Genomic DNA, 15,932 nt, shown 5'->3' with positions numbered 1-15,932 from the left:
GTGTGACAATCATTCCCACGGTGCTCTCTTTTTGCCGCCATGATTTGAATATGGCGGCGACATAGTGCAATGATCGATATGAGCTTAATTCTGAAGCCTCGAGCTCTTCGTGGAACACAAAGGGTGTTGAAGTGGCAGGTTGCTGTGAACTACTAGAAGATACTCAGAAGACTATGGCAGTAGTCTCCGGCTTAAATGACATTTTCTTCTGGCGGCTCATGCACCAAGTTTTAGATACAACAAGAGGACACTGCGGTTGAGCATACACGGTTGAAAAATGCGGCCACTGCGTGTCTTAAATGTTGCCGAGAAAAACGATGCAGCAAAAGAGCTTTCCAGGATTATGTCCAGGGGACAATCCTCTAGGGTAATGCGTTTTGCACAAGTCAGTCAATATCCTCCATGGCACACCCCGACTGGGGGGTGTCGAAGCTACAATATTGACCTCTTTAGCTTGTACCTTTTGTTTTCCAATTCTAGACCACGTGATGTTACTCTAGAGAACAGTTTCTTTCAAATGTCGTCTTATGCTCGTGTATATTTATGCGTCAACTTATGAAAAAACAAAAGGAAAATTCCCCCTGAAGCATCACATGGTCTGAAATGGGAAAACAAAACGCGTTAGACAGAGTAAAATCTGTAAAGTCTCACGCCCAGGGGTCAAATTATGGGTAAAGCTAACAAAGATGCTTCCATGTGAGGTTGGCATATGTAAGACATGCTTAACAGACTCCAAAATCAACATTTCTGTTATGAGCTGATATTAAACAAACATGTCATTTTGTTTCCTCGTACCACCTTTATGATGATACTAGGAGGCTCCTACGTTCATATGTGGGACTGTGGGATGATTATAAAAAACCTTGCCAGATCAGATGCTTCAACTCACAAACATTAAGTGAAAATAAAATTTGATTGCAGATTACCATTTTCATTTAATACTATACAAATTTACTTTGTCTTTATTTGCATTTAGAGAGAAGGATTCTCAAAGTTTAACAAGATCTACGAATTTGATTATAACATTTTAGGACAAGTAAGTATGCATGGTACTGTGTGCATTGGTCATTTCACACATTTGCTACTATTGTGACAGTTAGACATACATGCATAACAAACTGCTGGTAACATCTGATTCCAAGCACTCCTTGTTTGTACTTTATTCAATAATAATATTGTTGTATTTTAATAATCCCTTGTCCCAGAGCAGGTTTTGGTACTTTCAATAATTAGCATAATAAACTAAATGACTAGGTATCCCAAGCTACTTGTCTTTTAACTGTTCTGGTGGCATCATTAGTTGTTGCTGGAAGAGTGGGGGAAGTGGGAAAATTGGTGGCATACTTGTATAGTTGTGGAAGGAAACCTGAGGATTAACCTGTTGTTCATCCTTATTCCACCACTTTCCACTACAATCATTGGAAAATGGAATGTGACGTGTGTGCATCTTCTGTGCCGTGAGGAAGGTTCATGGCTAGATAAGCAGGATTCAAGGGCCATGGAATCTACATCATCACATGACTGTATGAACGGGCTGCCAATAATGGAATCTTCAGGAAATCTCAGGCACTTTCTTTACTTTGTGATGCGGTTGTGAAAGGCTTGCTAAATTAGACTAATATTAATTTTGTTGCCGAAAGAAGTGGAGTGATGACGAGCATAATTTTTATTTGGCTGATACCTTCTTTTATTCCAGAATGCCAAGATGATAATGACATCTTTATCTGGGCACTTGATGTCTTTAGACTTCACTGCAAGTCATCAGAAATGGTACGTATTCTGTGAGCTTCTTTGTACTCTTACTTCTTGATAATGTTTGCATGAAATAACAGGTACCATCAAATGCACTTCGTAAGAACAGAAGCTGTAAAGGTCATTTTAAATGTTGAGGGAAATTTGGAAAACAGAGAGTCAAACTGTCCCCTGTTCGTGTGAGGGCAAGTCTATTAATGGAACCCAAACGAGGTATCTCACCATTTTGCCAACCCTCCTCGAGCAGATTTTCTCATGAGCTTTTCTATTCTACAGGTATAGCTGTGCTCCAGTAGCACTTTTTAGTGCCCCTGTTACCAAGTATGTTGGTGAAAATTACCTACCGATCAAAGTGAGTTTTTGATTGGTTGATTTACAAATAAGTCTAGTTTTATCTAGTCTACATGTATTTGGCAGTGCTGAAGTCAGGGGACTGGGAACCAGTAGTCTACAGAAAGATTAATTTTAGCATCATGGTATTTACGTATAAAGACAGACTGCCTCATGCTGTAGAATGATGAAAATTTTCTCCTTTTAAGGTGTCTCTTGAGAAGATGCTCAATATCTGTAGAATACAGGTATCAAATTAGCTGACGTCATTACTGACAACTTTGATTTTCATATTACATCCTGCTGTTTGCCATAAATGCAACTTGCTAAATTTCTCTGACATTAACTGAATATGAAGGGAAAGAGCATTAAGTAAATTATGTACAATTTTGGAATGATGATTGTTCCTTAGAATTTTAAAACTTGAGGGTTGACAGCTGTTGCTTGAAATGCAAAGAAATAGAAAACATTATTGTAATCTTTTTATTTACACTGTAGGGGTGAGAGATTTGCAAAGTTAGTAAGTTGGATACCCTCCCAATCTATACATGTACTTTTATTTATTTAGCATTAAATGTCGCCATCTCTTTCCTTTGAGTATTTGTTGAGCTAAATTTAACGTTTAGGTTACTTTGTCACCATTTAAGAAGTTCCATGTGTTGGCTCTATCCCTTTTAAGGCATTAATTCAATGATAATGTATCCTTTTTTTCCTAGAGGACTTTAGAAAGAGAAGTGAGGGGTTGCCAAGTTTTGATTATCTGGACTGATTGTGACAGAGAAGGAGAAAACATTGGCTTTGAAGCTATCAATGTTTGTCAAACTAGTAAGTTTTTAAAAACTGTCTCGTCTTGTCAATTTTTATGTGTAGTTCACTGTAAGTGCAAATTACCCATATTGTCATCAGGGCTGTCTGAGTGAGTAAGTGAGTGAGTGTAAGATTGTAGGCCTGCAGCGCATACATGAATTACGAATCAATTTAATGTACGATTTTCTTGAATTTCAACTACTGGTGTCCATTGTGCAGTTATTCTTTTTTCGGCCCACTTGTCACTTTTTCTTTTACTTTGCGCGAGCAATGGTCAACCTCAACAATGGTGTTTTAAACATTGGTGGCATTCTTGCCTAGAGTACTTGTGGGCTTTGTGAGTCAACACCCACTTTGCCTAATTGCACCATTTGGGGATTCCATTGCTCTTGCTCCCAATACTGGAATAAAAGAAGATTTGAAAAAAAGCCTTAAACTTGTTTAACCAAATAGAAAAAAGAAATAAAGCAAAAAGAAAAAGAAGTTAAAAAAATATATGTCCTCGTCACCAGGGATGTAGCTAAGAATAAATCAGGCCTCGCAGGCTTTGAGTCAACACCCACTTAATAACGGCACTGTTTGGGGACCCCATCACCATTCATCAAAAACGTTAAAAGAAGTTTACAGAAAAGCCTTTAACAACCAAACACAAAAACAAAAACAAAATCAAGGGAAAAAAAAGAAAAGTCATAATTGTCTCCCATCCAGGTACCAATCCTATCTGTTAGGGGTTACTTAAAGTGAAAACATCAAACTTTTCGTCATCGGAATGCAAAAGCGACAAGAAAATTGGACAACACGATAAGCAGTAAAAGAAAATTAATGTTGTAAAAATAATCACTACACAATACCAGCCTACTGTGCTCCCCACATGTACGCAATGCATACCTATTTTTGGTTGGTTCAACTCACTTTTAGTGGCACTTGGAAACTATGTAAAGCTACCGGTATGTGTTCTCCCAAATGGTACAGTATTGTTTGAAATCAGTATGTGCAAGACTTCATCAGCAGTAAGTTAAACTTGTACAGTGTATTTGTACCATTGCAATAAAGATAGCTAGCTAAAAATGGCTGACTACTCTTCATTTTGCATATAGGATACCAGGCCTTGATGATATCCCTATGTCAAATGTATTCTTATGTTTACCATTTCTCCCCACCTGGCTCACCAGTCTTTTCTTTTCCTTTTTTGCCAGTTCGTCCCAACATTCAAATTTACCGTGCAAAGTTTTCAGAGATTACTCCTCAGTAAGTGGATCAAATTATTAATCAAAATTCCATTTAATGTGGTGAAATGAAACTCAAGGCCCTGCTTTTGTGAATCCCTGTGGTTATCTTTTTGATGCGGTTCCATTGGCTCACCATAACTGCTGGGATCAAGGAGTGTCCCAGCTGAGTTTGGGACATTTCATTCTGTGTTACTCCTGTTTATACACTGCAAATTTGTCCCCCTCCCCTTTCCCCCCCTCCCTCCTCCTTCTTTCAGTACTATGTTGAGTATCCTACCGTTTAGCAATGGAATAGTATCAGGGGGGAAAGCCAAGCACAGGGTTGTCATGTTTACCCACTGTGCATTGCTAAATAAATTCAATTTGTTACAGATCAATCACAAGAGCTGTTCAGAATTTAGTGGAACCTGATTTGCTGCAATCTCAGGCAGTGGATGTTAGGATGGAACTTGATCTTAGAATAGGTAAATGAGACTACAGCTGTACATGTATATAAAAATATAAATTATTCATACTTGCATAATACACGGTCAAATTTTGAACGTCTGTGTACTGGTGTCCTAGCAAATTTGGACCCCTTCGCAGGTCCATTTGGACCCCCATTACAGCTTATTGAACTGTTTATCGAGGTAGAGTCACAAAGGAGTTGCCACTTTTGAAGTGACACCACTTGGTTGGAAAACACATTGTAAGAAGCTTATTTGACTACAAGGCTTCAGAAGATTTTTCCTTTTTTTATGACGTTTCCAGTCAAGAATTCTCGTATTAATTTCAATATGGAGAAGAAGCAAAGTTAGACTTGAACTTCAGGAAAAGTTTTTTTTGCAACTTAAAACAATTTGCAGAGAATTTTATTACCTTAATCAAGAGAACGTTTATATTCAGGGGGGTCCAAATCTGCAAAAGTGGGTCCACATCCGCTGTGACACCAGTAAGTTCAATTAAGACAAAAGGAGGGGTGCAGTTACTAGATCATTAACATAGACCTCTACAAAATTTGTAGAGAACATTAATGTTTGTCCTCAAAGGCCCTTTTTGTTTGCAAAATTATGACAATGACAGTAAGGATTTTACATTATTATGAATGTTTATTAATTAATGTTAAAAGTTCATTTAAAATATTTTTTTTTTGCACAGGGGCAGCATTTACACGCTTTCAAACCTTAAGACTGCAGAAAGTTTTCCCTGAGGTCTTGAGTGATAACCTCATAAGTTATGGTGAGTTGTTTTTCACAATCAAATTGGCCACTTCTGCATTCATTAATTACTGTACAAGGCTCAATTGGGTCTACTCTTAGTGCAAATGTCTATAGTATCTTATTTTTATTGTTTACTGCAGTTAACAATTTGAAGGAAAGTAACTTTAAACCTAGCTCTTAGTGATTCAATGAAATATTTGCATGCTGGCACAACTCAACACTGGCAGCTCCCCATGAAAAGACAACAGAGCTTTCGATTCACTGTTACATGATCATTAACACCCTGGTTAAAATTGCAGGGTGCGACAAAAATGGTGTCCGCTTGCCCTAGACAAGTGGTTTAGCTGATGGACAAGTGGGTGGTCAATCTTACTTGTCCTTTGGACAAGTGAATCTTCAGAAAATAATTTTAAAAAACAAGGCTTTTAAATGTTTAAGAGGTGAAATTAGTTTACAGTTAAGTTTTTGCAAGTGTCATTTAACAGATCACTTTTCACAAAAGTAACTAATAGAAGTTGGAAATGAAATGATTCATTTGTTCATTTATTAGTAGACCCTCATCGTCGCTGTCAGCACATGCACAGTGATGGCTGATCAGTGAAGCTTAAAAGGCTATTTTGGTGTACCAGTAAAGCAGCTAAAGAGAAAAGCGAAACCTTTGGTAGAAAACACTAAGGAGAAATTGAGAAGAAAAAGTATTCTAACAGCCCAACAGTTCGAGTTTGAATGTTCCAGGATCTTGGAAGTACACCGACACTAAATAAATGTGTGTAGATGTTATCTGAGTTCCAAAAGAGAAGGTTATGCTTCGTATCCATTAATTATCATACATTAGAGCTTGGATTTAACTCTACATCCAAGGACAACTAGACTTGAGGTTTGGACATGCAAAACCAGAACCTCACTTGTCCATTGGACAAGTGGAGTGCTAAAGTTTTTTCTTACCTTTAAACTGGCCCTGGAGACATTTAAACCTACAGTGTACAAGTAAAGGGCAGGCCCCTGTTTCGGCTTCAATGTCTGGATTTGAGATCTGGGCTTTCCAGCTCCCAGCTAACTAAGTGGCCTCTTCATACTGACACTGACTCGGCTACTGACAGTAATTTTTGCTTTTTAAATTCTTTTTTCAATCAGTGTTCAAGAGTTTTAGTGAGAAGGAGTGTAAATTATAATTTTTAGTCTGGTAAATAATGTTTACAAATGAAGAGTCTTTTGTTCCCTTCTTTAGGTAGCTGTCAATTTCCTACGTTAGGTTTTGTGGTTGAAAGAGTAAGTACAGTACATGTAATAAAGTGCATGTTAATTGTTACATAATATCCCATTTAAGCAATATTGTCAAATTGTGTGACTGGAAACATGATGAAGGCCTATAGTACTAGTAATGTTCACTCTCTTGCATTCTACTTTTTACAAAAGTCTTTTGACATGCAGCCCTGTTTGAATCTGAACTTGCTCAATAACTGTTTAAAAGATGATTCATAGAAGGATCATACTTTTGAATTGAGACAAATTAAAATAAATATCTGCTGTCTTTGCAATTTCAGTATAAACAAGTGCAACAGTTTGTGCCTGAACCATTCTACAAGATCAAAGGTGATTAAACATTCCATTTCTAAAAGTTCTGCAGGTGACTTGTTTTTTTTTCTTTTTTTTCTTGATTTGATTCACTATGCTTACTCATGAATTGAGCTGGATGCTCATGAATCGAGCGAGATGGAGAGTGGGAGTTAGAAAGATTGCTGACAAATTGGGGTAAATCCGGCCACCCCCGTTTACAGGGATAAACCAGGATCAAAATTGGATTGATTGATTTGACGCTTACTCAGGATGACACAGATATATGTCCAGAAATGCCTTGAATTAGATGCACAGGGATTTCAACAAGTGTCATGAAGTGTCCCTTTGCTCTTCTCCCCAACTTCAACATCACTCTGTCTCAGAATACATAAAATTAATGTCACAATGTGTCCCCTTAAATACTGCTCCTCAAGTAAGCATTAAAGCAGCAGCTGCATTTACCCTGAGCTAAAAATATGCTAACCTTTATCCTTATTATCTTATTGTTGGAAATACAATGTAGGTAGTAAAGGCTTAGACTTAAGCTGCGGCCACACAAGCGATTTTTGTCTCACGCCGGTGATGCAATTTTTTTTTCAGATTTTGTCGCGTTGCCTGTGCGCCAGGGTGGCTACACTTGTGACAAATTTTGGCAACAAATTGAAGGCCGTGCAAATAGCATACTTCAAGACACCTGGGCACTATAAACAGACATTCATACTTTAATTTCGTTGGCTAAAATTAATAGTCTTAAGTTGTGTCACAAGTGCAGGCAAAAATTTGCAGGGTGTCTACACGGGCAACTATCTCTGCGATTTTGTCGTGAAAGTTCCAACTATGGCGACTTTATTCTTGCGATTTTTTCACCCGTTGCGTCGCCAGTTCAAGGGTGGCTACATGTATACGTGCGATTTTCATCTCGCGCTGGTGACGCAACAAAGTTTGAAAAAATCGCATCACCAGCGCAAGCAAAAAATCACTCTAACTTGTAGCCGCGGCTTTAAAGGCCGGGACACTTTGTGTTGGAGGTCAAAATTGGGTGTGCATTTATTTTGGGACATAAGGTAGATGACAGGTTGACATGTCCTTATAGTGCTGATAAAATGATTTTGTTAGTCTACAGTGGAAAATGGTATAGCTTAATTCAGTTAACTTAAAATTAAGGAAAAGATATGCACTGATTGTGACTCAAGGATAACCAGTCATACATCATGTTTTGTAATTAAAAGTAGCGGACATATTTCTCAAAGCACTGGACGTGACATTTTTTTGGCGCAGAAGACTCAGAAACACTGTACCCAGTGTTTCTGAAACCCAAGGATCAGTTTCCCGGGCAAGGCTGGAGTTCACTCAAATTCTCTTTAAAAAGTATGAAATAAATCAAACCCCTCAAATATTGGCATCAAAGTACCGTACATGGAATGGGAAACGACCAGACGAAATATCTGGTGTCAAACGAGAACCCTGCTACATAGTGTGACACTGGAATTACTAGCTCGCATGCTCAGGCAATGAGTATAGGAGACTTGTGTGAGTTAGGACGTGAAACTAGGTTCAGTTCTCCTGCTTAACTGCAAAGTACTGAAATTCTCGAATGAAGGGGTAGTTTCTAAAGAAACTGTGGTGCTGCGTCGGTGGGGAAGTAGTATACAAAAATTTGGTTTTATCAACGGAGAGCGTTAGCCCTTCGTCAGAGCGAATCCGCTCTGACGAAGCTGCAGCTACTGATCGGATTTGCTCTGACAAAGGGCTAACGCTCGAAACGTCAGCTTTTAGAATCTCTGTACGGTGGCCAATTTACATTATCAACTCCGTTGATAAAACCAAATTTTTGTATACTGAAATTCTCGACAGTTTGGAGAGGAAGATGTTGTATGTTAACCGTCAGCTGAACTGGTAAATTATAAATAAAGATACTGTTGACTAGGTAAGAGTCGAGAAAATGTTCCAAGTGCCCCAATCACTAGCTTGGGAGATGAATTTGTTTTTCTTGTAAACTATGAAATAACTTAAAGCCATATATATTTGAATGATGATATGAAATGGCCTCCTAAACAAAAGATCATTGTAGATACATGTAACTCAGGCAGTTTCAAGAAAACTTGAAAAAAATTCAGTTTTAAAATGTGACATAAATCCATGGCTTAATAATCCAAGTCTAAGTTGTCTCCTTACATTGAAGTGCCATGATCATTAACTAGACCAAAAAGTGATTCATGTTTCCCTTAGTTTCACATGAGATGGAAGACACAAAAGTGGATTTTACATGGAAAAGGTGGATATTAATTCAAAAATATATTTTATAGTAGATGTACATGTACATGTATATTATGATGATCTCTGTTCTCTTCAGCAAAAATATTATTTTGGTCTGTTGTTTGCCATTGTTCTGTCTATCTGAATGGTAAAACCCCATAGAAGATGGCATTCTGGTTCTTGAGCACTTTTTCTTGACCCTGTTCTTAGCATTCATCTTCACAGTTGGACCCATACAGCTTTATACATGGATCTTAGTGGGACACTGTTATGCGTGGGTAACAGTCATCATTTGGTGTCACTTAAATGACACTATTGACAGATGAACTTTACATACCACTTGAACTGTGATATTTCAGCCTGGCGTACATACATGTAATTTTGTTTTTCCTTTCCTTTTGTAGGGGCAGGTTGTTTCATCGCTTGCCCTGCTTGGTCCTCTATCAGATATGTTTAGAGGTACATGATGAATATTATTGTGATCACCAATACAATCCAGTATATATATTCCCTAATGCTTGCAACAAAGAATCATTCAATGAAGGATATTGTTTAGCCTAGCTAGCTTTGTGTTTGGAGACCTACTGAAAGTGGTCATGCAGGCTGATGATTCTCAAATCTCGGCTGATAAGATGCTGATACTATTTAAAGCAATGTTGGGAGACTCTGGGAAATTTTTATATAATTTTTATGACATTTTATTGATTCTTAGTCTTTCTTTCTTTCTTTCTTTCTCAATTAAGTGTTAGTTTTGCTCTTCCTCACCCATAGCCAGTAGTACTACACTTGCTTGTTGTACTATTGTTTTGTTAGAATCCTAAAGCCAAGGTTCTCAGTACCTCATCTCGCCCCAAAAGCAAGTGGAGACCTTTACCATTGGACACAGTGGTGAGTGCTGGACTCTTTTCTCTGGATCAGAGTTACAGTTCTGTACCATTTTTTCATTGACAACAACTAGCTTAGACTCTGGTTGATTCAGACTCTAGTTCAAACTCAATCAAATCTATTCTGAATAGAGATAAGTTCATGTAGCTTTGATTACAATAATTACTTTTGTAAATATTTCCCCCAACTGATGCCACCAGAAAAAATCCTGGAGATACTGTACAATGCAACAATTATTTTGTCCTTTAAACAATCAATCAATCGATCATTCATTATTATTAACTTTTTGTATGTTTAGGAACTTGAAAAGCTGGCATCCAGAAAGCTCAAAATTAACTCAAAAGAAACAATGAAAATTGCAGAAAAACTCTACAATCAAGGGTTGGTTTCTTAAATTCATCTGATGCATAATTTGGTATTTCATTTAAAGAAAGCCCTGGAATACCTTTTCCTTTGTGTATTTCCCTTTTCGTAAATCTAAATTTTTGTGTTGTTGTATATTTGTAACCCTTTATCAGATTCATCAGCTACCCACGTACTGAAACTAACATGTTTCCTAAATCCTTGGACCTGAGGCCTCTCGTTGAAAATCAAACAGTTGATCCTAAGTGGGGAGGTAAGACCAGTGAATGAATCTTTTAAGTCAATTTTCTGTGGTTTGTACGTGTGGTTGACATTGTTTCTCTGCACAGCGCAGTACAAATTTGTGGGACTAAAAGAATGAGTTTTCAGTTCTGAGCATGTGCACATTTGAAGAAAACTCAACCTCAAAACCCAATGCACATGCTCAGAACTTTGCACTACATGTAGCACTCACCATCATACTCCAATCTTAAGGCATCTTTTATATTCATTAATTATTAAAGTTGAAGGTTGACTCTACTGGTGCTTTAAAATCATGTGATGTGGTTTTGTTTGTGTCATCTGTTGGAATCAAGTCATTTAAGGAGGCTCGAAAGGGTTTTCAGCTGAGCGCGCGGGTAAGCCACACACGCAATTCGTAAGCTGCTCACGTCAGCTCATGATTCCAATGGGCCACCAGAAATAAACAAATACCGCTAATTTCGCTTACCTTTCTCTAATTCCTATATACATGGAATATAAATAGACATCTCCAATTCACGAAAACTACGAAAATTCTAGTTAAACAGTTTAATAGTCACTTAAATCCGTTTGTGTTGACCTGTAGCTCCACTCACGCACGGACTCGAATGAGCTGGTGACGTATGCGTAAATGCTGATCTTGTAACCCCCTTATTTTTCCTAATTTTGCAACTTTACTCGTTTATATCTCTGCTTCTGAATGGTGAATTTTTTTCATTTTTTGCATGTTAGCTTAGATTAATTTAAACCGTTTGTCTTTCAAATTTAAAAAATCCTGTAGGTGAAAAAAAAAAGATTAGAGACAATTCAAAAAAACTTATTTTTCTGAAAAACTGACCTACAGATTTTGTTGAATTTTAAATATTTTAGAGAGTATTTCTAACATTATCTGGTAACGCTGAATGGGAAAATTTCACCGTCCCGTTTCTTCAAAAAGGACAACATATGTTGATTTTAAGGCTCAAAGAAATGCCTAATATCATTGCCATGGTAACATTATTTTGGAGGAAAACATAATGTGAGAAATCTACGATAGGTACTTAATACCCTGGCCAAATTTCGTCTTGATACAGTATGATTGCACTAACTGTATCTAAGGACAGAATATGTTTATTTGTTTGAAAAAAGGAGAAACTATTTCGAGCCTCCTTAAATGTAAATAAGGCTAAGCTACTGTAAGTCACATGTACCAAGGGGAAGAGCTGAAAAGTGATTTATTCTTCAATGTATTGGTCTTTGAACTTCACAAAAGCTAATGTTTAATTACCTAAGTAACTATCATTTTTGAAACTGTAATTATGATGAAAATAAGTTTAACATAATGAAATAATTATTAAAGGTCACCAAGAAGTGAGGCAAAGTGCAACCACTAGTAATTAGTATTCTTGACGTTGAAAATTAAATTAAATCAAACACCGCAGAGCAGTCAGAACCAAGAAATTCAATGTGCATGTGAATGTGTTGTGGTTCAAATTTCTCTTGGTTCAAAATATTTAAATTAAGTTAATTACCGGTAGGTAAATTTTGATTTTCTTTGTTTTTTATTATGATAATGTCAAAATTGAACTGGTTTGAAACTTAATTTTTAAGTTACGAAGACAAAACCTGTACCACAACAAATCCTCTCACTGCTCTGCTAACTCTTCCCCTCATACCATCACATTAACAACTGCATCACTAGCATTATTTCCTGACAAAGTTTATGAACTTTGAATCGTTGTGAAATGAAAAAGTAGAATTTGTTGGCCTTGGCATAACCATTATTCATGGTGCTGCCAGTATTTCAACTCGTGATTTCCCACTTGCAGACCGGTGCCTTGCTTGTGACTAAATGGGTGACTGTTGATGAAGTAAACTGCTCTGAATTTCACTTAAAAGAAAAAGATCACACTTGATAACAGTCACTTATAAATTAGTGTTAACAAGATTAGTTTAACCTCTGAAACATTGCCTTCTGTAGCATTTGCTGCCAATGTGTTGGAACAAGGTCCAAATCCACGCCGTGGAAACAAGACAGATAATGCCCATCCACCAATTCATCCTACAAAATACACAGATAACTTACAGGTACTGTACATGTAGGTAATGTGGGTATTGTTTCCAGTCGCTTATTACATGGAACTTCTCTTAAAAATCTTGTATTCAATATACTTTCTTTATTTTCTCCTTTTACTAAAAAATCATCTTCACATCCGAGTAGAGTCTCCTTAAAGTCATCTCAGTTCCCTAGTGTCACTACTCAGTCCACACACAAAAGTTGGCACCCCGTACGTGCACACCGCAACTTTACAGATTAAAACTTGAGGAGCTCCCCAAGGGACATTTCCTCAAAACAGGATGTGGCTGCAAAGAACTCAGCAGCCACACAAGATCCAACACGGTCTTCATGTTCAAATTGCGTGGCCGCGCGAGCCAGATCCAAATCCGGACCTGGACGAACCACCACTGCTGGTGGTGGTCGAAGCCATTGTGTGAGACGCGTGGATCGTTTTGCAGGTTCGGGGCAGGGTGGTACCTGGTCGTTTAGTTCTCCTACCACGTCGGAAGCGATGACCCTGTGAGAGAGGCACGAAGCAATAACTCGTCTAGCCGGTCGATGGCATGGGATAGATTGGGCGACAAACATGGGGATGCGGGAGGAACCAGGCGGTCCAGATGCGCCATTAAGCTTCACTCAGGTAGGGAGGTGTTGGGGGTCAGAGCCCGTACTTACGTAGGAGCCAGCCCTCACCGGTCGTATCAATGATATGGGACGGACGGGCATCAGTCGCCAAGCCTTCGAGCAAACATGAACCCAGCTCACGTCTCCGACGTGTATAGTAATATCGTCGGCTGTATTCACGAATTCATTCGCGGTGGGTTTGGCGATGGTGTCGTCTACGCTCACGAATTTGTTCGCGGTGACTCGCCTGGTACTGTCTTTGCCTTTCGAGGATCTTTTTTTGTTCGCCTGGTAATAGGCTCTGTGTCGCTCCCGAATTCACTCCCGGTTTGCCTCCCGATCATTGGGTTTCCGTTGTTGTTGTTCTTGAACAGTAAGTTTTGGTGCACGAAGCAAAAGCACACACCCGGTTCCCGCTGTAAATAAAGAGATAACAATGACAACGTGAATGAAAAAAAAAAAGATAAAAGCATTTAATGAGAGAAAAAGAAAAAAATAACGAGCTATGAACAGTGTTCGACACTAACGCTTGCCCGATTGCCCAGGGCAAGCGAAATATGTCCGTGGGCAAGTAAAACAACTGTAAAACTTGCTCGATCGGGCAATCAGAATTTTTGTTCAACTTATATTTTGCGGAACGATTTGATTTCCAACAAAGAAAGTGACTAGTAATATGACATAGTGACCGTAAACACGATAAAGAAATAAACAACATTATATCCCTTTGCTGTTATTTGTCTGTTAAAAATGTATAGGTACAAACCTCAAAACCGATACGAACATCTTCGTAGCCGCCATCTTTCTCCGCGCGAAAGGAATACTAGTTACAATGGAACCCAGTTTCAGCACGGCCAAATGCATACGATACTTTCGTATCAAATAAGCCTGTAAGTGCACTGCGGAGATGAGTCTTTTCCAGTTCGGTTTTTCAAGAAAAAAGCGACATGGTGGTGAAAGCGATGAAGGAAATTCATCCGAAGAAGGTAGGAGAGCAAAGGAGAAAAAAGTAGAGCAAGATGTCCCCTCAGAGATTCCGAAACCTGAGGGTAGTTATGAAAGGAGACGTGTGAGGATGTTCCAATCCACGTTGGTGTAAGGACTGTCCGTGGTTGGTCTACAATTCGGAAAAAAATCAAACGCACTGTAAATTCTACGTTGACTTTCCTGCCCTTGCGGATAAAAGTAGCTCACTCTACACTGCCACAAGTAGTTTTCGAAGAACAACGTTACAAGCCCACACCCGGAGCAAGGCGCACCACAAGTGCTCAGAAGCATATCATGCCAGGAAAAACCGAGATGCCACTCCTATGCAGAGGGTTCTAAGAAAAATGAATTCTCAGACCCAAGAAAAACTGATAAAACTTTTCAACACTGCCTATTTTATAAGTCAAGAGAATTTGACATTTGCAAAGTTCCAAGAGTTATGTAAGCTTCAAATGAAGAGAGACTTACCTGAACGACCACCGCTGCATAGAATTTATCCAGGCTATTTCGTCCGTTATGAGAAATGACCTGAACAATATGATTACTGCCAGACGACCTTTTCTCTTCTCTTGCATGATGCAGGATCAGGCAGTTGACCACGCACCAGTGGCTCAGTTGGTTGAGCACCGGGCTACGTACCACCCGGGAGGTCGTGAGTTTGACTCCGGCCCGGATCAACAGTCAGGATCTTAAAATAACCACGCCACATGGGTTTGAGAACCCCTATCTACCCTAGTTTCAGAGAACTTTGAGGGCCCATGTTTTCAACCAGACGAAAAAAAATTGAGTCCTACCTTTTTTTTTTTTAAAAAAAGACAAATATAGGTCAGTAATAAAGAAATCACACATGAATGTCAAATAAAACAGTTTGATCAGAAAAACAACGAGTGTTTTACATGCATTTGGGAAAAAATCAAAAGGGTCTATAGTGTGGCTTGATACTGGGAAGTGCTGAGAGTAGAGAGGTCCTGGACGTCTGAGCTGCTAGAAATTGTTGGGTCTGTTTGTGATTTACATGGTGGGTATCGTGATCCAATCCCCTTTGACCACGCATCCACTGAACAAAGTGATAACATTCCACTTGGGGACAATGATGCTGTAATGGGTCTTGATGATGACCGCAGGAACCCACGGAACTGAGACATGGTAGATGGTCGAATTTCGGGCAACCCAAAGGTTCCAAATCAATGTAAGGAATCCCCCATGTGGTGAGCCGTTGCCGTTCGATCACACCCCCTTTGTAAGCAACTAGAGGCCGCTCGGGGGTCTTGTGTTGTTCGTAGAGGTGTTGGGCATCCGTTTTTAACTCACAGGCCAGATGATACGAACTATGTGGGTGGTACGGGAGTCCGTGGATGTGACTACTTACTTCTTACTTACTGCAGCAACGAAATCTTTCCGCCAGTTTTTCAATGGTGCTCCAGCTGTATTTGAGCTCCCCTAGTCCCTTTTCTACAGTTCTGCGCCAGGTTGTTTTTGGGAGCCCTCTGCTCCGTTTGCCTTGAGGTGTCCAGCGCATTACAATTCTGGCTATGTTGCTATTGCCCTTCTGCAGCACATGCCCGATCCATCTCCACCTTCTCCTGGTGACAAGGGTACGAATATCCTCCTGTTTGGTTTGCTGCAGTAGCTCATCATTGGATATTTTCCGGGGCCAGAAGATTCTCA

General features: G+C 39.0%; 1 protein-coding gene across 4 annotated transcripts in view; it reads left to right on the top strand.

Moving 5' to 3' along the window:
* The first annotated feature begins 22 nt into the window (after window positions 1-22).
* Window positions 23-15,932, top strand: part of LOC138060680 (DNA topoisomerase 3-alpha-like) — a 42,865-nt gene continuing 26,955 nt past the window's right edge. For 2 of the 4 annotated variants that reach the window (XM_068906523.1, XM_068906520.1), the window contains exons 1-16: window positions 132-367; window positions 977-1,036; window positions 1,697-1,770; window positions 2,029-2,104; window positions 2,799-2,907; window positions 4,086-4,137; window positions 4,491-4,582; window positions 5,256-5,336; window positions 6,546-6,586; window positions 6,862-6,910; window positions 9,104-9,149; window positions 9,535-9,589; window positions 9,944-10,018; window positions 10,314-10,396; window positions 10,534-10,631; window positions 12,579-12,685. In XM_068906523.1, coding sequence (XP_068762624.1) covers window positions 278-367; window positions 977-1,036; window positions 1,697-1,770; window positions 2,029-2,104; window positions 2,799-2,907; window positions 4,086-4,137; window positions 4,491-4,582; window positions 5,256-5,336; window positions 6,546-6,586; window positions 6,862-6,910; window positions 9,104-9,149; window positions 9,535-9,589; window positions 9,944-10,018; window positions 10,314-10,396; window positions 10,534-10,631; window positions 12,579-12,685 — 1,188 coding nt within the window. In that variant the 5' untranslated portion in view covers window positions 132-277. Of the gene's footprint in view, window positions 368-976; window positions 1,037-1,696; window positions 1,771-2,028; window positions 2,105-2,798; window positions 2,908-4,085; window positions 4,138-4,490; window positions 4,583-5,255; window positions 5,337-6,545; window positions 6,587-6,861; window positions 6,911-9,103; window positions 9,150-9,534; window positions 9,590-9,943; window positions 10,019-10,313; window positions 10,397-10,533; window positions 10,632-12,578; window positions 12,686-15,932 lie in introns of all 4 variants that reach the window. The other 2 variants (XM_068906522.1, XM_068906521.1) reach the window with 2 other exon arrangements.

Source organism: Montipora capricornis, chromosome 8, assembly GCF_036669925.1.
Source record: "Montipora capricornis isolate CH-2021 chromosome 8, ASM3666992v2, whole genome shotgun sequence".
NCBI lineage: Eukaryota > Metazoa > Cnidaria > Anthozoa > Scleractinia > Acroporidae > Montipora > Montipora capricornis.
The sequence above is the reverse complement of the archived record's forward strand: the minus strand, read 5'-3'. Positions and strand labels throughout refer to the sequence as shown.